At 28.9% G+C, this 17,632-nt stretch overlaps 1 protein-coding gene across 1 annotated transcript in view; it reads left to right on the top strand.

The window, feature by feature from the left end:
* Positions 1-17,632, top strand: part of LOC136978225 (alpha-tubulin N-acetyltransferase-like) — a 28,492-nt gene that overhangs the window by 1,500 nt on the left and 9,360 nt on the right. Inside the window, exons 2-5 of the mRNA XM_067273886.1 lie at positions 4,346-4,406; positions 5,998-6,089; positions 11,351-11,522; positions 16,583-16,730. Of these exons, the coding sequence (XP_067129987.1) occupies positions 4,346-4,406; positions 5,998-6,089; positions 11,351-11,522; positions 16,583-16,730 (473 nt within the window). The remainder of the gene's footprint in view (positions 1-4,345; positions 4,407-5,997; positions 6,090-11,350; positions 11,523-16,582; positions 16,731-17,632) is intronic.

Genomic DNA, 17,632 nt, shown 5'->3' with positions numbered 1-17,632 from the left:
CCTGACAAATCCTAAGCACAGTGGAGCATCATTTACACTTCTCTTAAGGAACCTGTCCAAAAAGAAATATAATTGAAAGGACATATCTGGCCTAATTGAAATTTGAGTTGAGTTGCATGACAAGATGATAGAATTAATTGTTTTTATGACCAACTCATGTTATAACTGTTAATGAATGTTTTAACTTTTTAAACTTTTTAAACTTTATATATCTCTATTATAAAAAACAATTATATTTTTTTATTACATATTTGAAGCTGCAATGATCAAGTAGTGAAATTTATGTACTTGGTTAACAACAATAAATTCCAAAATGATTTTTTACATATTTAAAACTCAAATGCCACTGTAATGGGTGATGTACTGTCTTATACAATTTTTTTTTTTTTTTAAGTTTAGTATATTTATTAAGAATCAATAGTAATTCTATGTTAGAATAATTAAGAATTGATGTTGAAATAGTTCCTGAAATAAACTTATTTTCTTAAAGGAACATATTTTGTTTATGAACTTTGTTTTTAACAAACTGTAAGGAGAAAAAACCTCTCAAAATCATTTTCACCAGAAATTTATTACTTTTCTCACTAAAATTTTCAGATGTTTTTAATATCTCATCAGGAAATCTTTACATCACATGTTAAATTCCAAACAAGACAATATTGAATTTCAAAGATTTCATCTAAATTAACATGTTTGTAGGATCTATGAGTGCTAAGTTTTAGGCTTTATGGAGGACTTATCACACACTATATTAAAAACTGAAAGAAATACTACCAAATGCAAATTATACAAACATTTAGAAATGACTAAAATGCTGTAAGAATTGATGTAAGAATAAATAAAAACATGGAAACAACTAGATTTCATCTGGCATCCTTATTTAAACATCTGAAACCTATTAGACAGCAGGTAATACTTTCATCAACACTGGATACCACTCTATAGTAGCTCCACTTATGTAGTAGAAAACATTGTACAAGCTAACTGACTGCAAAAACATATGTGACCTTTCTTAAAACAGCTCTTACTTTTGTAACTATAATCTTGTTTATAACTTTGTATTATGTTTGTTTCCATAGATTATTTACTTCACAATTAATTTCATTAAGCAACAATTATAATCTCTGGTTGCTTATAGCAACCAGAGATTACATTGCTCTCCGTTGGCAACAAAATAGAATGTACCTTTTAAGTATGTATAAAAAACGTAATTTTAAACTACAGTATTTTAATCATAAATCCAAATGTTTGTAATGAAAAACCACTTGTTTTTTGTAGACTCCTGTAAACCCACCAAATTGTAACAAATTAGCTGAAGAGGGATAGACAGCCTGTCCGAAATGCATACCATTGTCATAATAAACCTGTGTCTACCCCGTTTCTGTGTGATTACTCTGACAATGTCAATAATGTGTGATAAGTCTTCCATAGAGCCAAAAACTTAGTTCTCATAGATTCGTATTATAATATAAGGACAAAAAGCAAATCATCAATGTTTGTAGGATATTACAAATATGTAGACTTTCCCTATATTTTGGTCACATCTTTTCTATTTCTGTTTTCTTTTTCATTTTTTTTTTAAGGTAATAATCTATTGTTACTCCTCATTCATTGAGAGATAATACATCCAGTGTTAAGATTAAATTTTTTATTTAATATGCATGCAATAAGCACGTGAATGCATATTGTATGCATATGTTATGCAAAATGTTATGTTTGGTCGACCCTGCTTTATGGAGCAGAGAGTTGGACAATGAATGCAAATAATGAAAAGAAATTAAAGGCATTTGAAATGTGGATGATTTGAAGAATGCTGAGAGTTCCTTGGAGGGCAAGAAGAACAAATGAAGATATCCTGGTAACTGCAAATCAGAAAAGAACCTTACTAGAAGTAGTAAGGAAAAGAAAAGTGAGTTATCTGGGGCGTGTACTGCAACACCAAAGTCTACAAAAACTATTACTGGAGGGAATGATTGTAGGGCAAAGAGGCAGGGGTAGGCCAAGAATGAACTGGTTCAACATCATCAGGAATTGGACATGCTTAACATATGAAGAGTGCTCAAGAGAAGCACAAGATAGATCATGGTGGCATGAAATGGTTGTCAACCTCCTGACAGGAGAAGACACCTAAAGAAGAAGCAGCATTCACAAATAAAAACTTGCTTCAATTTTTACAATTTTAAGTGTCTGAAAGCCACTTACTGAAGATATATTTTAAGAACAATTGCAGTTGTTCCAATCTGGTTTTAATTGTTCTTAAAATACATATTGGTTAACTGACTTTTGCACTATCTTGCAAATGAAAACTTTATTTATTTTATATTCCAGAAGACATAATTTGTTTTCTTTCTTTTCCAAACTGATTAATTATAGAGCAGTTTACTTTATAATTTAAAAATTTCACTGATTACATCACCTGGTTCTTATAGACAATTATAAATTTGTATGAAACAATTGATTGTGCAAAGTGACACAGTCTGTATGCATGCAAATTAAAAATTGTCTGTATTCTTTCCTTCATTCTTTTTATCAATTTTAAATTTTTCTTTTGTTTTAAAAGCAATCTCGGAGCTATTTTTAGATTTCTTATATAGTAACTGTTATATTGCAGAATCAAGAATTTTTTCCTCGGTGTCTCGAATTGAATTGGTTATGAATCTAAACACAAGTACCATAATTGGCTTCTCTTCTGTTGTATATTCATTGATGTTTCACATATGAAAGCCATACAAAAATAATAATAAATTTATCTAGGACTTAATCATATATGTAGTGAGTGTTTGACTAATTTGTACTGTTCTAAATTTTATTAGCATTATTGTATAAAATAAAATTAAAAACACTAAATAATACTATCATGTTGACACTATTGTGTAATAATTATAATAATTAAAAAATATTTTAAAGTTTAACACTTAATGTTTGTAAGATGAATCTGTAAATATTGTTAATAAGGATTGAGAGAAATAAGATAGGATCTAGTCCAATCTTAACTATGAAGCACATCACCCTCTAAAAGCCATAAAAATATACAACAAAAAAAAATCTGAAAAAGCAAATAAAATATATTTTTTGCCACTTATAAAAAAAAAACTATTTTATATCTATTAAACTAAACTATTTTCATGTAAAAGATTAAATTTTGGAGTTCGTTCTGCATTTGGGATTCAGACCAAATGGCTGAGCTTGCTTTTTTCTATCTGGCTTCTTTTTTGTGTCTATAGGAATGTACTTTATTATTTAAACCAGTGTTTCCCAACCTTTTTTGTGCTATGCCCCACCTAAGCTTTTCTAAAATCCTTATGCCCCCCAACATATATGTTGAGCTCTTTTGAAAGGTATCTCGTTGTCGTGTTCGTTGAAGTTTTTCTTGCACTTAATTGCTACACTGTTTTATTGTAACCACGATAAAACCCAATCCTTTCATCAAAGTCTTTTGCACTTTCCAGTCATTGCCAAACATGACCTGGAACACCACAACTCACGTCTGCCCACCTCGAGGTCTGGGCAAAGAATGTCCTTTCTCCTCTTTCACCGGCCTCAGGGTCTTGTTCATCTCTTTGTTCTCAGTGGTTCCCAGAATTGTTAATCCCACTCCAAGGGAAAAGGGTTATAAAGGGAAGTTCTAGAAGGAAAGGGAAACAAAGAACAAATAAAATTAAAACTAACTTAAATCAATATTTACAATAAATATGGCATACAGCGGCTATATGGTTAACTTAAACTCTGGATGAGTTCATTTTCGAATTGCCCCCCTTAACAATGAAATTGCCCCTCTGTGGGGCGTGGGCCCCACGTTGGGAAACACTGATTTAAACCATATTATTGCTTTAATTCAAAACAGAAATATTGAGTGAATAATATTACAGAAAATTCAAGCAGTATAGCAAAATAATAATAATTATATAATTTATTCAATGCCAAAAGATTATATTAAGGTAAATACAGAGCCAGAAATTCTCAGAGGAACCTAATTCTGATTTTTAAATTTTTCTCTTACAGATTTGATTTGGCTTTTGCTAAAGAATTAGGTATTATTTTATAAATGAATGACACATGTATTAACTATTTATTACTCATGCTTTCTGAGAATTAACATGATCAATATTATTTTCTCATAACAAGAAAATAAAAATTGAATTCTACATTTATCTCATTTTCTTTGAAGAATTATTATTTGTATGAGTCAATTACTATGCAGATGATTCACATTTTGAAATGTTTACATTATTTTAACAATTATTTTTTAAATTTACTATTAAAAACTAATTAAAACTTTATCTTGTAAAATAACTTATAGAAATGAATATAATATAAAATATTAATAATTAAATTATTTTTCTAGTAAAACTATGGAAAAACATTTATCTGAAATTATCAATGCAATGGGAGAAGCTTCTGCTAAGGTATGATTTTAATAAGTATTTATGTATTTTAAAACTGTATTTTTCTTATCAAAGTTTAATGTAATGAAATGCCATTTTAATAAATATCAAAGTTAAATTTTAAATAATGATTTTTGAAGTTATAACCTGATGATGATGATTTTAAAAAAATATTCTAAATATTCACAGCATTATACCTTATTAATTATTATATATTATAAAAAATAATTTATGTAATAAAAATTTTTGCTTTAACAGAGTAAAAATTAAACACAAAAAATAAGAAAAGCTGTCATTAATTTGAACCTGCACTACTGTAAACTTCACTTAACCTGAACTAAGTATTTATTTCACTGCTAAATGTTCCAGCAACAAAAAGTAATCAGAAACTATCAATTTTTTTAAAAACATAATGAATTTATAAAATTGATATGTTTTATGCATTTTATCATAAATATATAAATACAGTCAAAACACTAATTACTTCTTGAATCTTCAATAATAATTTTATTTTTATTAATATGAATTTGTTAACAATTTTAGGAAGGAAGAAATTTTTTGTTATTTAAGTAAAAATTAATAAATTATATAATAAATTGTCTGTATATTTTTCTTTAATATAACCCTGCTAATTTAAATTTCTCTCTAAACTAAACAACCCAGTACAATAATTAGTTCAGATTAGCAAGAGCATACCGTAGTTTGAACACAACATTCATATTCAGAGCTTTAATTTTGATATTCTCAAAAATATTCTGTTGCTATGGGAACAAAAGTTTAAGTAAAGAATAATCATCTGATTGGATCATCCATAATAAAGTACATAACTATAGCTAAAAAGTTCAAAAATATTATGTAATAGTCCCACTTCGTAATGTAATGGCTCATAACACTTGCTCATACCAATCCCAAAATTACATAATACACATCATCGATCAGCCTTTTTAAGGACTAAGGAACAATACACAGCATGGGATACTGAGTGTTACATTATTTTAGTAATTACATGTAAAACACAAAACAGTGACGTAAACAGTACTGTTTGCTAAGCAGCAGTTCCTAAATGAAAATGAATCTTTTTTTTTTTTTACCCAACAGTTGAGCATTGAGTAACATTTTTGTAATTCCCCCACCCTCTTGTAATGCATCATAATGATTACCTGCATATCTACCCACCCATATCTGCATTACATAATATATGGACAGCAGCCCATTGCTATGCTGTTCTTTACTTTGCTTGTTTCTATAGCAATAGAATGTCTTTTAAAGTTTCTAATGATGAGTGTTTAGTTCTTGCATTTCTTGTTGTTTTGTTTAATTTCTACTATGCTAAAAGCAAAAGTTTTTCTTATTAATCTTATAGTGGAGTTATATTAGTTTTTAAGAATTTAGACAACTTTGAAAATTAAAAATGCTTTGTAGTTCAGAAAATTAATAATAATAAAAATCATCTCTCAAGATACTTTTATTTTTTGCTTATAGAAGTTAAAATTGCTGAATGATAAGTATTGAATTTTATTATTTAGAATCTTTCTTTAGTACAATGTTTGAAATATTATTATATAATAAATTGCAATTTATAATTTTAATTAATTTAATACTTCTCCAATAGGCACAAAATTTACAAGTTGCAATTACTACAGAGGAAAAATTAAGATTTTCAGATCATCGACTTTATATCATGGTGGATGAAGAAGCTAATGAGTATTTATTATTTTATTACTTTAAAATACAAGTAAATGAATCTATGTAAAAGATAATGAACAAATTGATTTTAATTATAAAATTTTGAACCGTAGACTTTACCTATTAACTATTTATATTTTAATGATTGATTCAAGAAAGATTATTGTTTAAAAAATTAAGATTTATGACAATTCCAAAAATATATATAGTTAAAACACTTTTATAAAGAAATTTTATTCAAAATAATTGATATTTTTTCCACTTAGCTGTACAGTTGATTCTCAATAACTCAATTAAAGAGGAAGGGATAGAGAAGAATTTCTGAGTTAAGGAAATTACCATTACTTTAATGAAATCATAAGCATTCCAATACGAACAATACATACAGTTAGACTTAAATGTGTTATATTTTTGCTATTTCACAGTTTTATACATATCGGGCCATCCATAAATTACGTAAGATATTTTGGGGTGGGTGGGGGTCAAGGATTTCTTATGGTTTCTTATTCGGGTAGGGGTTATAGATCTTATCTTACGTAATATTCTTATTTTTATTTTTTGATCTTGTTGAGTGATGGAGTTTTGAATTTGGTTTTAATTTCTTAATTCTATTAAGAACGCTCATTGTACTAATGCTATTTTGTGTGACGTGATAGAATAATAACACTAGCAGAATCATGCTTTACACATTTTTTATCATGGGAGAAAGGCCGTGTAGTGGTTTCTCTCTGTTTTTTATATTAGAATAAGTGCACCACTCCCTCCTATGGGTGTACAACACTAAGAATACATAAACCAAAATACATGATACAAAGTAAACATAAAATTAGTATTTGGCTTTTAGTGAAAATTAAAATGTAAAACTAGAAATTATAAATAGTCTTTTCTTCCATACTTTTTGAACATAATTGTAAAAAACATCAAACAGTGGCTTATCAAGTGGACATGACCACCTGAAACCAAGCATAAAGATTTCTAATTTCAAAATAAGTCTATCTTGATTATAAATTGGACAATAATGTAAAGTTCTAATTGAATCCGAATAACTAAAGTACTATGGTAAGACCCAACAGGTACTTTACACGGGTTCACGTAAAAAAAATTATGCCAGGCCTGGACTTTCGCGGGCTCTGGAAATTATAACTATAATTAGTCAACCAATACTAAAGACAAAGTCAAGTTTTAATATGAACTAATAAGACTATACAAATTAGTAAATTCCAAAACCACAATTTATTGTATAAAGAACACTTATTTCGAACCGACAAACAAGAAAAACTTATCAATTACTACTTATAACTAGTCCCCTGAGACTTCCAACAAAAATCAAAATTCAATTTAAGACTATGTACAATTCAAACTTAGAACCTATGACTATTCGTCACCTCAGCTATAAGAATCTTTTATCCAATTCCTCTCTGTCGAAAAACTTTCTTATCCTTTTCTTTCAATCTGTAATCACCTGCTCGAACCTCGCTTTCAATCACCTTAGGTAGCACACCTCGCTCTCAATCAATTGGAAGCTCACCTCAATCGTCTTGTCGGAACTTGCTCGTTTTATAGTCGTGAGGTGACATTACAATCGTTCTGAAACCACCTCCTCATTAACATACTTAGATGTTAACAATGGTTTACATTTTTACTTGGTCAGCGTATTTCGACAATCGACTAACGACTTTTACATTACTTTCACTTAATTATTTTTTTACACAATTGAGATGTCTATTTTTAAGTCCTTTAGTAACTCCTGATTCTAAGTGTGTGTGTGGGGACTCCTCCCTTTTCTCAAGTTGTAACGTCCATATGAACTTTCGATTAAAGGCGCGCAATGGCATGTTCGTTTTTTTTCCTATGGCGCTTTGTCAGTTTGGTGAATTGGTTCTTTTATTCTTTTTGTTTGTTCCAGAGGGTGAGTGGGGAACTTTCACCCTAACTAAACATAAGCCTTAAAATAAAAATACGCATAACGAAAACAAAAATATAGAAAATAAAAATACAGCTCGGACTCAGTTCCTTACAATAATAGATCATATGGTCAACGGTGTCTAAGTTTTCTGTAGAGCAAAAGCAAGAGGCAGTTTCTGCCTGGTTATACATCTCCAGGTAGCTTCTAAAATTATCATGCTCAGTAAGAAGTTGAGCAGTAGCAAACGTTAAATCTCTAAGTGGTGATGAGAACCTGCAATCAACACTAAGAAAATAGTCTTGTTATTCTACCAGTTTTACTGCTCAACTATTGTTGATTTCACTTTTGCATAGTGTTGTCATAAATATAATTCTTAAGGCTGCTGCATGAGAGAGAGATGTGAGTGTAATCCAATTCAGTGTCCTTTGCAGCTGACTTAGCCTCAAAGTCGGCTTTTTCATTTCTTAGTATGCCACTATGGCCAGAAACAAATATAAAAGTTATCTTATTTACAAGATTTTTAATATGGTGCTGGATATATGCAAGTTTATTGCTATTGCAATTGGGATTTAATAGAGCTTTTAGGGCAGACTAAGAATCACTATAAATGTTGATAGACAGAGTTTTGTTTGGTAGTGAAGTGGCCCACTGAATAGCTTGATAGATTGAGGTATGTGGTGGGTATCTGTACCTTCTAACATACTTTGGGCAAAATATGTCAGTTTGGAGGAAGATACAGATACATGAGCAGACGTGAAGGTGGCTTTTGGACCCATCTGTGTTGATATTAATGTCTGCATGGTTATCCATGGAGGAAGCAGATGACACCAAATGTACCCCGGGGATAACCTTGTTTACAGGGTGATGATCAGAGATGGGATAATTGCAATGTGATAGCATATGAACAGCCATAGATAGGAGTAGAGACCGTTGTTGAGCGTTGATATCTATAGTAGTAGTATAGTAGTTCAGAACTTTTTCTACAATACATAGTGACAAAAGAAGGAACTCTGCTAGTATCAGAGAGGCATTAGTAGAAACAATTTTGCAGCACTTTGAAATTCTGATGGCAAACTGTCTTTAAAGAGAGAGTAATCATCTCAATCATGAACAATTTATTTTAAGAACTTTATTTTTTAATTATTAACAATCTATTTATTATCATCATCATTAATCAACATCATAATATTCATTTTATATTAATTTTAATTTTCACAAAAGGATGTTTCTTGCTACTTTTTACTATTCACTTGCTACTTTTTACTAGTTACATAACCCCAGCTAGAGGCCACATAAAGTAGCATTGCTTGTATTGTCCCATTATATAGAGTTTTATAAGCTTTATGATTTAGTCCCAGGTGCGCCTAGCACATTTTATCAGCATGTAGTTTATTTTTTTTGCTTTAGCCAAAATGTAATCAATATCGCAACAGAATGTGGTTTCTCTCTATTCTCTCTTGTTTTATTTTGTATGACGTTTCTGTTTACACATACACTAGCTAGTCGGTCAGTCAAAGTTTTTTACGTCCTTTTGTGAAAATTAAAATTAATATAAAAATGAATATTATAACGTTGATTAATGATAATAATAATAAAAAGATTGTTAATAATTAAAAAATAAAGTTCTTAAAATAAATTGTTCATTCGAATTCATTAAAGTTTTATATTTTAAAATTTGCTCACATAACCTTTTATAAATAATAGTACATATTAATTAACTAATTAATAATTATATATTTTGGATGTAAGGTTTTTAGGGTTTCATAAAAAAATTTTTTGTTAAAATCTTTTTATAAAATGATGCCTAAATATTACGTAAGATGGGGGATTCAAAGAAAATATTATGGTTTTTTACATGGGTGGGTGGGGGTCTAGAATGGCCAAAATTGCCCTTATGTAATTTATGGACGGCCCCTATACAAAATAAAAAATATCTATACTAATCAATAAAAGAAGTCCATTAAGTGAGCTTACTATCAACAGTCTATTTCTTTCTGCTCAACAATGTCATAAATGTGTTCAATTGTTTCAAAAATATCTTTGTTACAAATTTGATGTAACTTGTAGAAAGTCTTTTTGAAAATTTAAAAAGAATGCTAACTATAAAATTTGACTGGCTAATTTGCATTTAAAAATAGTTACTTTAGGCATGAAATGCTCTTAAATTTTTTTGTATTTTTGTGGCTCCGGGGCACTAATATGTCAACTATTATAATATATTCCTTCAAGTGTACATAACTAAATGTTTGATTTTATTTCACATTTGTCTTAATATCATTTTAATGTGACCAATTGAAATGCAATAGAAAACACAATATCAGACATGAAATAAATTCACTAGCATTCTAGATTTTGAGTTGTTCAAATGTAGGATGCATAAATCAATGCATTTTGACTTATAGAGACACAAAATACATTGAATTTATGGAAGTTATGTCAAGACAAAAATGATATTCAACTTAGCAAGAAATTCAATTAAAGGTGAGTTATCTATAGTGAACTGCATAGAATCAATATGATACTGAATAATACATTCTTAAGCCCTATTCCTAGAATAACATTTCCTGTCTATCATTTTCTTAATTTCATACAGTTGTTCCTTTTATTTGTATTAACTTTTAGTTTACATTGTATAGCTTATAACTATATTTTGTAGATATTTTTCATAAAAAATCACTCAAATAAAAATTGATGGTGCATTTTTTTTAAATTTAGCTCTATTAGCTTTTTGATAGAGCTAATTCATTCTTAATTGACATTGATGTTTAAGATATATATAAAATAATAAATATTTATTGCTTATTGGACTGGTTAATGTGCTGTAACATTTGATTGGTATGAGTTTCAATATATTAAAGTTGTATGGCAAATCACAATTTCATTCATTAAAAGTGCCTGATTTGCAATTAAGTCACCTATTTGAGCAAAGGATGGAAAAGATTTAAACTTTGATCCTTCGTAGCAATAGAATGCTATTTTACTGCTGCATCTAGTTAATGTATGCTGTATGAATAAAACAAATGCCAAATGCAACATAATACAACAACAAATGCAGTTGGACTGATATGCTGATATTGTTCCTACTTCATGTAAAATTGATTGAATAGGAAATAAAATATGTCTAAAATTGATTGGACAGACAATGAAAATAATTATATATAACATAAATTTATTATTTATCAATAAGTAATTTACATTTAAAAACGTTTAAGAAAATTTTTATATTAAATATAAAATTCAGTTCATAAAAATAGAATTTGTAGAGTATAAATCAATAAATAAATATTTAAAAAAAATAATATTTACTAAAATATTTATAAAATTATCTTGAGTTTTCAATTTAGTAATTTACTATTAAATTTATTTTTTTTAGTGACAGAGGTGCAGTTGTTGGTATTTTAAAAGTTGGATATAAAAATTTATTTGTATTGAATAGAGAAGGCAAACTCTTTGAATGTTTCCCTCTCTGTGTGCTTGATTTTTATGTGCATGAATCAAGACAGAGGAAAGGATATGGTCATGTTCTTTTTGAAAGTATGTTAAAGGTGAGAAATAAATGTAGTAGCAGTAATATATAATGTTTAAAATTCTTTCTGGATTTATAAACAGAATGGTACACAAAAATATATATTTTCAAAAACCATAGTTCCTTCTTAAATTAAGTTAGTGATAAGTAATAAGTCATCAGTAAGTTTTAATATCAATGATGGATATTGAATTTTCTGAAATCTGAAGTACTAAGAAATTTTACAGGATGTTGTGGTGTTAAAATACATTGATAAGTTACTCTGAAGTTATTGAAGGTCACAATGTTTTTATTTGTGTGGGGAAATTAATTGAATATCCTATCAGTTTACAGAAAAAGTGTTTATTGTTAAGAAATTCATTCAAAAGTAAGGCTTTTCTTCACATAATGTGCTATTATATTCATTGAATTTCATATTCATCTATGTAGTCTCAACACCCAGAACTATAGGTATCTAAAGTTGGAGAAAATTGAAGAATACAGTAATACCTCGGTTTTTGTTGACTTTGGTTATCGTTGGTTTTGGTTTTCATTGATTTTTTTACAAAAAATTTGTCTTGGTTTTCGTTGGTGTGTCCATATGACCTCGCTGCTAATTTTGCAAAGACAAAGGGCGAGCCACGCGTTTTCCTGTTCAGTGTGTTGTTGTTTCTTGTGTGAGCATTAGTCCATGCATCTAGCCAAACAACTCCTTTATGACAGCCGGATGGCCAAGCGATCAAGGTGGCAGCCAACTTCTCTGGGAGACCCAGAATCGAATCCGGATAGGTTGAAAAATCCCCAAGAATTTTTTGGTGGTCCGTCCAGATACGTTGGGCCCCATCCCTTACCAACCGGCTGCCCCCATTGTAGGCCTGGCTGAACCCATAATGGGCTTGCTAAAAGAGGCCCTATTAGTGCCCACAGGGCAGAAAGAGTTTAAAAACAATGCCAAACAATTCAATTGCTTTTCTTTCCTTTCAGCTCCATTGTGGGACCAGAATCGGCAGCCCTTCGAATGCCATGTTAAATGTTCATTTATTCATTACATTAGTAATTTATATTAAATTCTTATTGTTTTTAGTATTAAACACTATATTTATCTATATATATAAAAACGAATGTATGTCTGCCTGTCTTTCTGTGTGTGTGTTTGTCCTTCATGCATTACTACACCATTTATCTGATTACCATGAAACTTTGGGAAGTTGTTTAATACATTTCCACAAAGGTTTGTGGCATATGTGAAGACCACCATTTTCCCCTTCCAAAAATATCTTTATATGTGGATTAAGGCTTTTATGTCCAACAGATGGCGCTAACTCTGACGACCTAAGTTTGCTTTTCTGTGAGGCATTATGCTTTTCTGTGAGAATGGACTAAAGCAGATCATTTTCTATTTATCTATATAAATAAAATATAACGTTCATTTGTTCCTACCGATTCTTTTGAAATTTTGACAAAACATTGCATTCGAATACACATGTGTTTTTATATAATATACATGTCAAAATTCCCCCCATTGGGGGGAGATGGATAGGATTAAGGCTTACCGTGAAGAACTTGGCTTCTATTATACTATTTTAGATGTGGTTTTTTGCGTTTTAATAGGTTACATCAACAGAATATATACTAAAAAGGGATTTTTCGATATTCCCCAGCAGGGAGAGGGACAGGATTAAGGCTTACTGTGAAGAACTCGGCTTCTATTTATACTATTTTAGATGCGTTTTTAATTGTGTTTTAATAGGGTACATCAAGAGAATGTACACTAAGAAAGGATTTTTTGAAATCTCCCCCACGGGGGAAATGTTATACATTTATAATACATACATTTGAGCCACAACAACGCGTGGCCGGGTCAGCTAGTTCTCTATAAAATGTGTTTTTGGTATGTATTTCGGAGTGTATAGAACAAATTAATTGGATTTACATTGATTCATATGAAAATAATTGCCTCGATTTTTTGTCAGTTTCGGATTTCACCGATTGTTTTCGAACTGATTATCAACGAAAACCGAGATATCATTGTATTACAAAATAATTTGCTAAAGTATTATTATGCTTTTCATAATAATAACTTAAATTTTCAAAAAAAAATCACAGAATATGGCATGGACTTTTGCCAGTTGTGAAGATGTTGAAAATATTTGTATGACTAGAATTGGTGAGAATTAATATCAGCAAAGAACAAGAATTCAACTTAACACAAAAGTAAATTTATACATCAACTGATAGAAATTTTCAAGTTGAATCTCTGAAAATGAAGCTTTATATTTCAAAAGTATTCATAGAAGTAAATGTAGATCATTTTAAACACATCTTAGAGCATTAAAACTTTTATGAGATGTATGTTGATTTGTTCAGAAAGGGTATTTGATATGAATTTGAAAATAAAATAGCGTAAGTGGGACTTTTTAAAGTGAAATATTTTTTGTATCTTTCTGTATAGTACTGTAAAAATGTTTGAACTGTAAATTAAATTACAGTAGAACGTCGATTATCTGAAAGCTGATCAACTAAAAATGTTGGTTAACTGAAAGCATTCCAGTCGGACTAGATTAACTTCTAAAGTATAATTTTTTTTTGTTTTTATATTTTTCAATATATTTATTTTGTTAGTACAAAATAAAGAAATAATTTTTAACGATACAATAGCCACGATTATTATTAGAGGTTGAGGCCGAAGTTTTAAACGCGAAAATGTGTACATCTGACGTTCAGCACCACTTTCCTTTAAGCCTAGAAGTTTGACAATGGCGTTTGGAAAGTCAGTGGAATCATGCTTGACATTCCAAATGCCATTGTCAATCTTCTAGGCTTACAGGAAAGTGGCGCTGAATGTCCAATGTACACGTTTTCGCATTTAAAACTTCGGCCTCAACCTTGCTATTATTATAAAAATTTTCATTAGGCTTAACATTGATGAAAATTCAACGCAAAGCGACATGCAATGGAGAAAAATTTCAACATGAATATACTAATTATTGGGATATACTAATATACTATATTAATAATGTATTTTTTCATACATAATCAATTATTCGAAAAATTGATTTTCCGAACAACCCCAGTTCCCAATTGATTTGGATAATCGACACTCGACTGTATTCATTATCAGTTATTTTCTATAAAATATACATAAAACAAACCATATTTAAAGAAAAAGAATGAGATATATTAATTGAAAGTCTGACCATAAAATAATGTTTAACACTTGAAATTTAGGTTCATTCCTTCTAAAGCTAAAAGAGACAAAACAAGCCATATCAATACTAATTTTTGTAAAAAAAGCTGAAAACTTTTGTCTGTTTCACAACTGTTTTTTAACTACTAAAACCTGTCTACATTAAGTAATTAGGTTTACTGTCATTTCTTTCTTACTCGGTCTCTTCCTTCTATATTTATTTGTTTTTATACTTTTTTCTATTATTTAGTTGTGCCATTAAGAGATCCTAGTGTTTCCTGTCTGCCACTGTGAAAATATTTCTCTGAGTTTATATTTAACACCAAAAATACAGAGATGCACATCATCATCATTTCAGATGAAATGTAAAGTATCACATTCTTTTGCCTATATTGTTATATTATACCTTATACCAGACGTTAATGGAAAAAGGTGCAATATTTGTATCATTAAATGAAAATTTACTGTTGTTGTTGCTTGTTTATGAAGTATTAAATAACTGCTTTGATTGTTCCAATATAGACATCATATAAAAATTTGTTAATCTCTGGAAGTAATCTATATAAAGCAGACAATAAATAAGGTTGTTTTAAGTTAATCTTATGCAATATATTTTCATTCAATAACAACAAATATTAAAAATATTCTTTTGGTCAGCTATTTTGCATCTGTTTTTAGGAAAATAAAATATAAACAATAAATCATATATTTTTTACCATATCCCAGCATACTATAGATCATACTTTTCTAAATATGTGATCATTATTGAATCTATAATTTTCAAATCTGTAATATCAAACTCAGAAAATATAAACTCAATTCTTTTAACGTCAAAAATTTTTTAAATTTATGTATTTCATTTAAAAACACTTTTATTCAAATCATCACCCATGAAGTATAACTTTCTAAATCAAGAAAGTCTTGCCAATTGTACAAGGGCTGATTATTTAATTTGTGGAATAATACAAAAATTTTCTTTATTGACATCTTTATCTGTTGATTTATCATGCTTAAATTACTCTCCCTTGACTTGTATTCTCCTCTGCCATGTTCGTACCCATACATTATATGCTTTCTGAAATCTATTTTTGGCAAAGTCAGAGTTGTTGTGATTGACTTCCTTATATGAAAAGCACTACCAATTTAGACCATTTTTCAGTTGCAGAAACAAGAAGTCACATGGTGTTAAAGCCTGTGAGCATGGGCATATTATGGTTAGCATTGTCATGATATTGAAACCATTTCACATTAGTAAGTTCTGAATATTTTTCAGAACTTACTAATGTGAAATAAAGTTCTTAGAATCTTAGCATATTTAGAATTTCTTATTCAGAGTTTTTTCTTGAGGAACACAAATGAAATAAGGACTTTCAACATAGTTCTCACTTTAAAACTATGAAAGACTATTAATAAAAGATCTACAAATAAAATCAAGATCAACATGAACTGATCAGTATCATTGGAGTCTAATCACAAGGATACAAACAATATATTTTCCCATAGATTTGGTTAGGAAGAACAAAATTGAAACAATTTCACAAATTTAATGATCATGCCTTGTAAAATGATAGTGATTCTATATATCTTAATAGTAAATTTTTATTTAATATCCAAGTAACTGTTTCTAGACTGCAGAGATAAATGTAAACATTGATTTCGAATATAATGGAATTTATCAAATTAGTTAATAACTATTACATAATCATAATTTTAATATGGGTTAATCATTGGGTTAATAATTTCAATATAACAAGATCAGTAATGTGAGTTTTTTCAATATCTTGAAAAAAACCCATGTTACTGATGTTGATTATATTGATTAAGAAATAACAATTGTTTATTACTATTTATTAAATTTAATATCTTTACAGTAATACTGCATGCCAATGTAATTGTTTTTATTAAATATTTAGGAGGAAGATGTACGCACTTGTCATATGGCTGTAGATAGACCGTCTGCTAAATTTCTTACATTTTTAAATAAATTTTATTTACTGGAAGATCCTATTCCTCAGACAAATAATTTTGTCTTATTTGATGAATTTTTTATTGATAATCCAGGTATAGTAGAAACATATCTTAATATATAAATTAATTCAATTCTTTATTGTATAAACCTTAGTTCATTACAAGGAATTAAAATATTACATAAAAACTGAAATTAGTACAGTTTGACAAATTAATATACCATATTTACTCACATATAAGACAAGGTATGACTTTAAAGATCAAAAAAATTTATTTTTTTGATCTTTAAAGTCATACCTTGATCTTTGATCTAAAAAAAGATTTTAAAAAATTATATTTTTTAATACAATTCTAATTTTATTTCGTTTAATCACAAATAAAATATCAAATGCACATAAATGCATACATTGTTTTGCAAAAATTATTGACATTTTAAACTTTAAGGAAAAATCTTGTAAAATTGACAACATAATTTGTTCATGTAAAACTGGACAATCAGGAACCTTTATTGCCAATTTGAATTCTCTCTCCATCAATTACACTTGTGAGTTTCTCCTAATTCTGATTTCCGAATAGTCATCTGTTTTCATCTTTACTCAACAATACGCAAGAACAATTCAAATGACCCATATTAAAATACTTATGTTTAAACACCAGAGGGTGAGCATCTGCTAAAAAGTGCAAATACACTGTTGCAAAAATTATTGCAAAAATGCAAAGAATCCTTTGCTCATATGTATAGGACAACCTAGGTTTTGGAAGCAGCAAAAAATGATTAAAAACCTCGTCTTATATGTGGGTAAATATAGTAATAGCTTAGTACTACACAACAATAATTATTTTATACATATGTAAATCTGAAATTAGTAAAATTTAATAAATTAATATATAAATTAGGATATAATATATATAATTCATGATAGTAAGTTGTTGTTTATACCATACAACTATTCAATCAATTTGGCTTGAATGAAATCTATTATTTGTCATTATAG

The sequence above is a fragment of the Centruroides vittatus genome, unplaced genomic scaffold (assembly GCF_030686945.1).
Source record: "Centruroides vittatus isolate TY-2023 unplaced genomic scaffold, ASM3068694v2 contig_5, whole genome shotgun sequence".
In the NCBI taxonomy this organism is placed as follows: domain Eukaryota; kingdom Metazoa; phylum Arthropoda; class Arachnida; order Scorpiones; family Buthidae; genus Centruroides; species Centruroides vittatus.
This window is presented reverse-complemented; position numbering and strand designations above follow the sequence as displayed.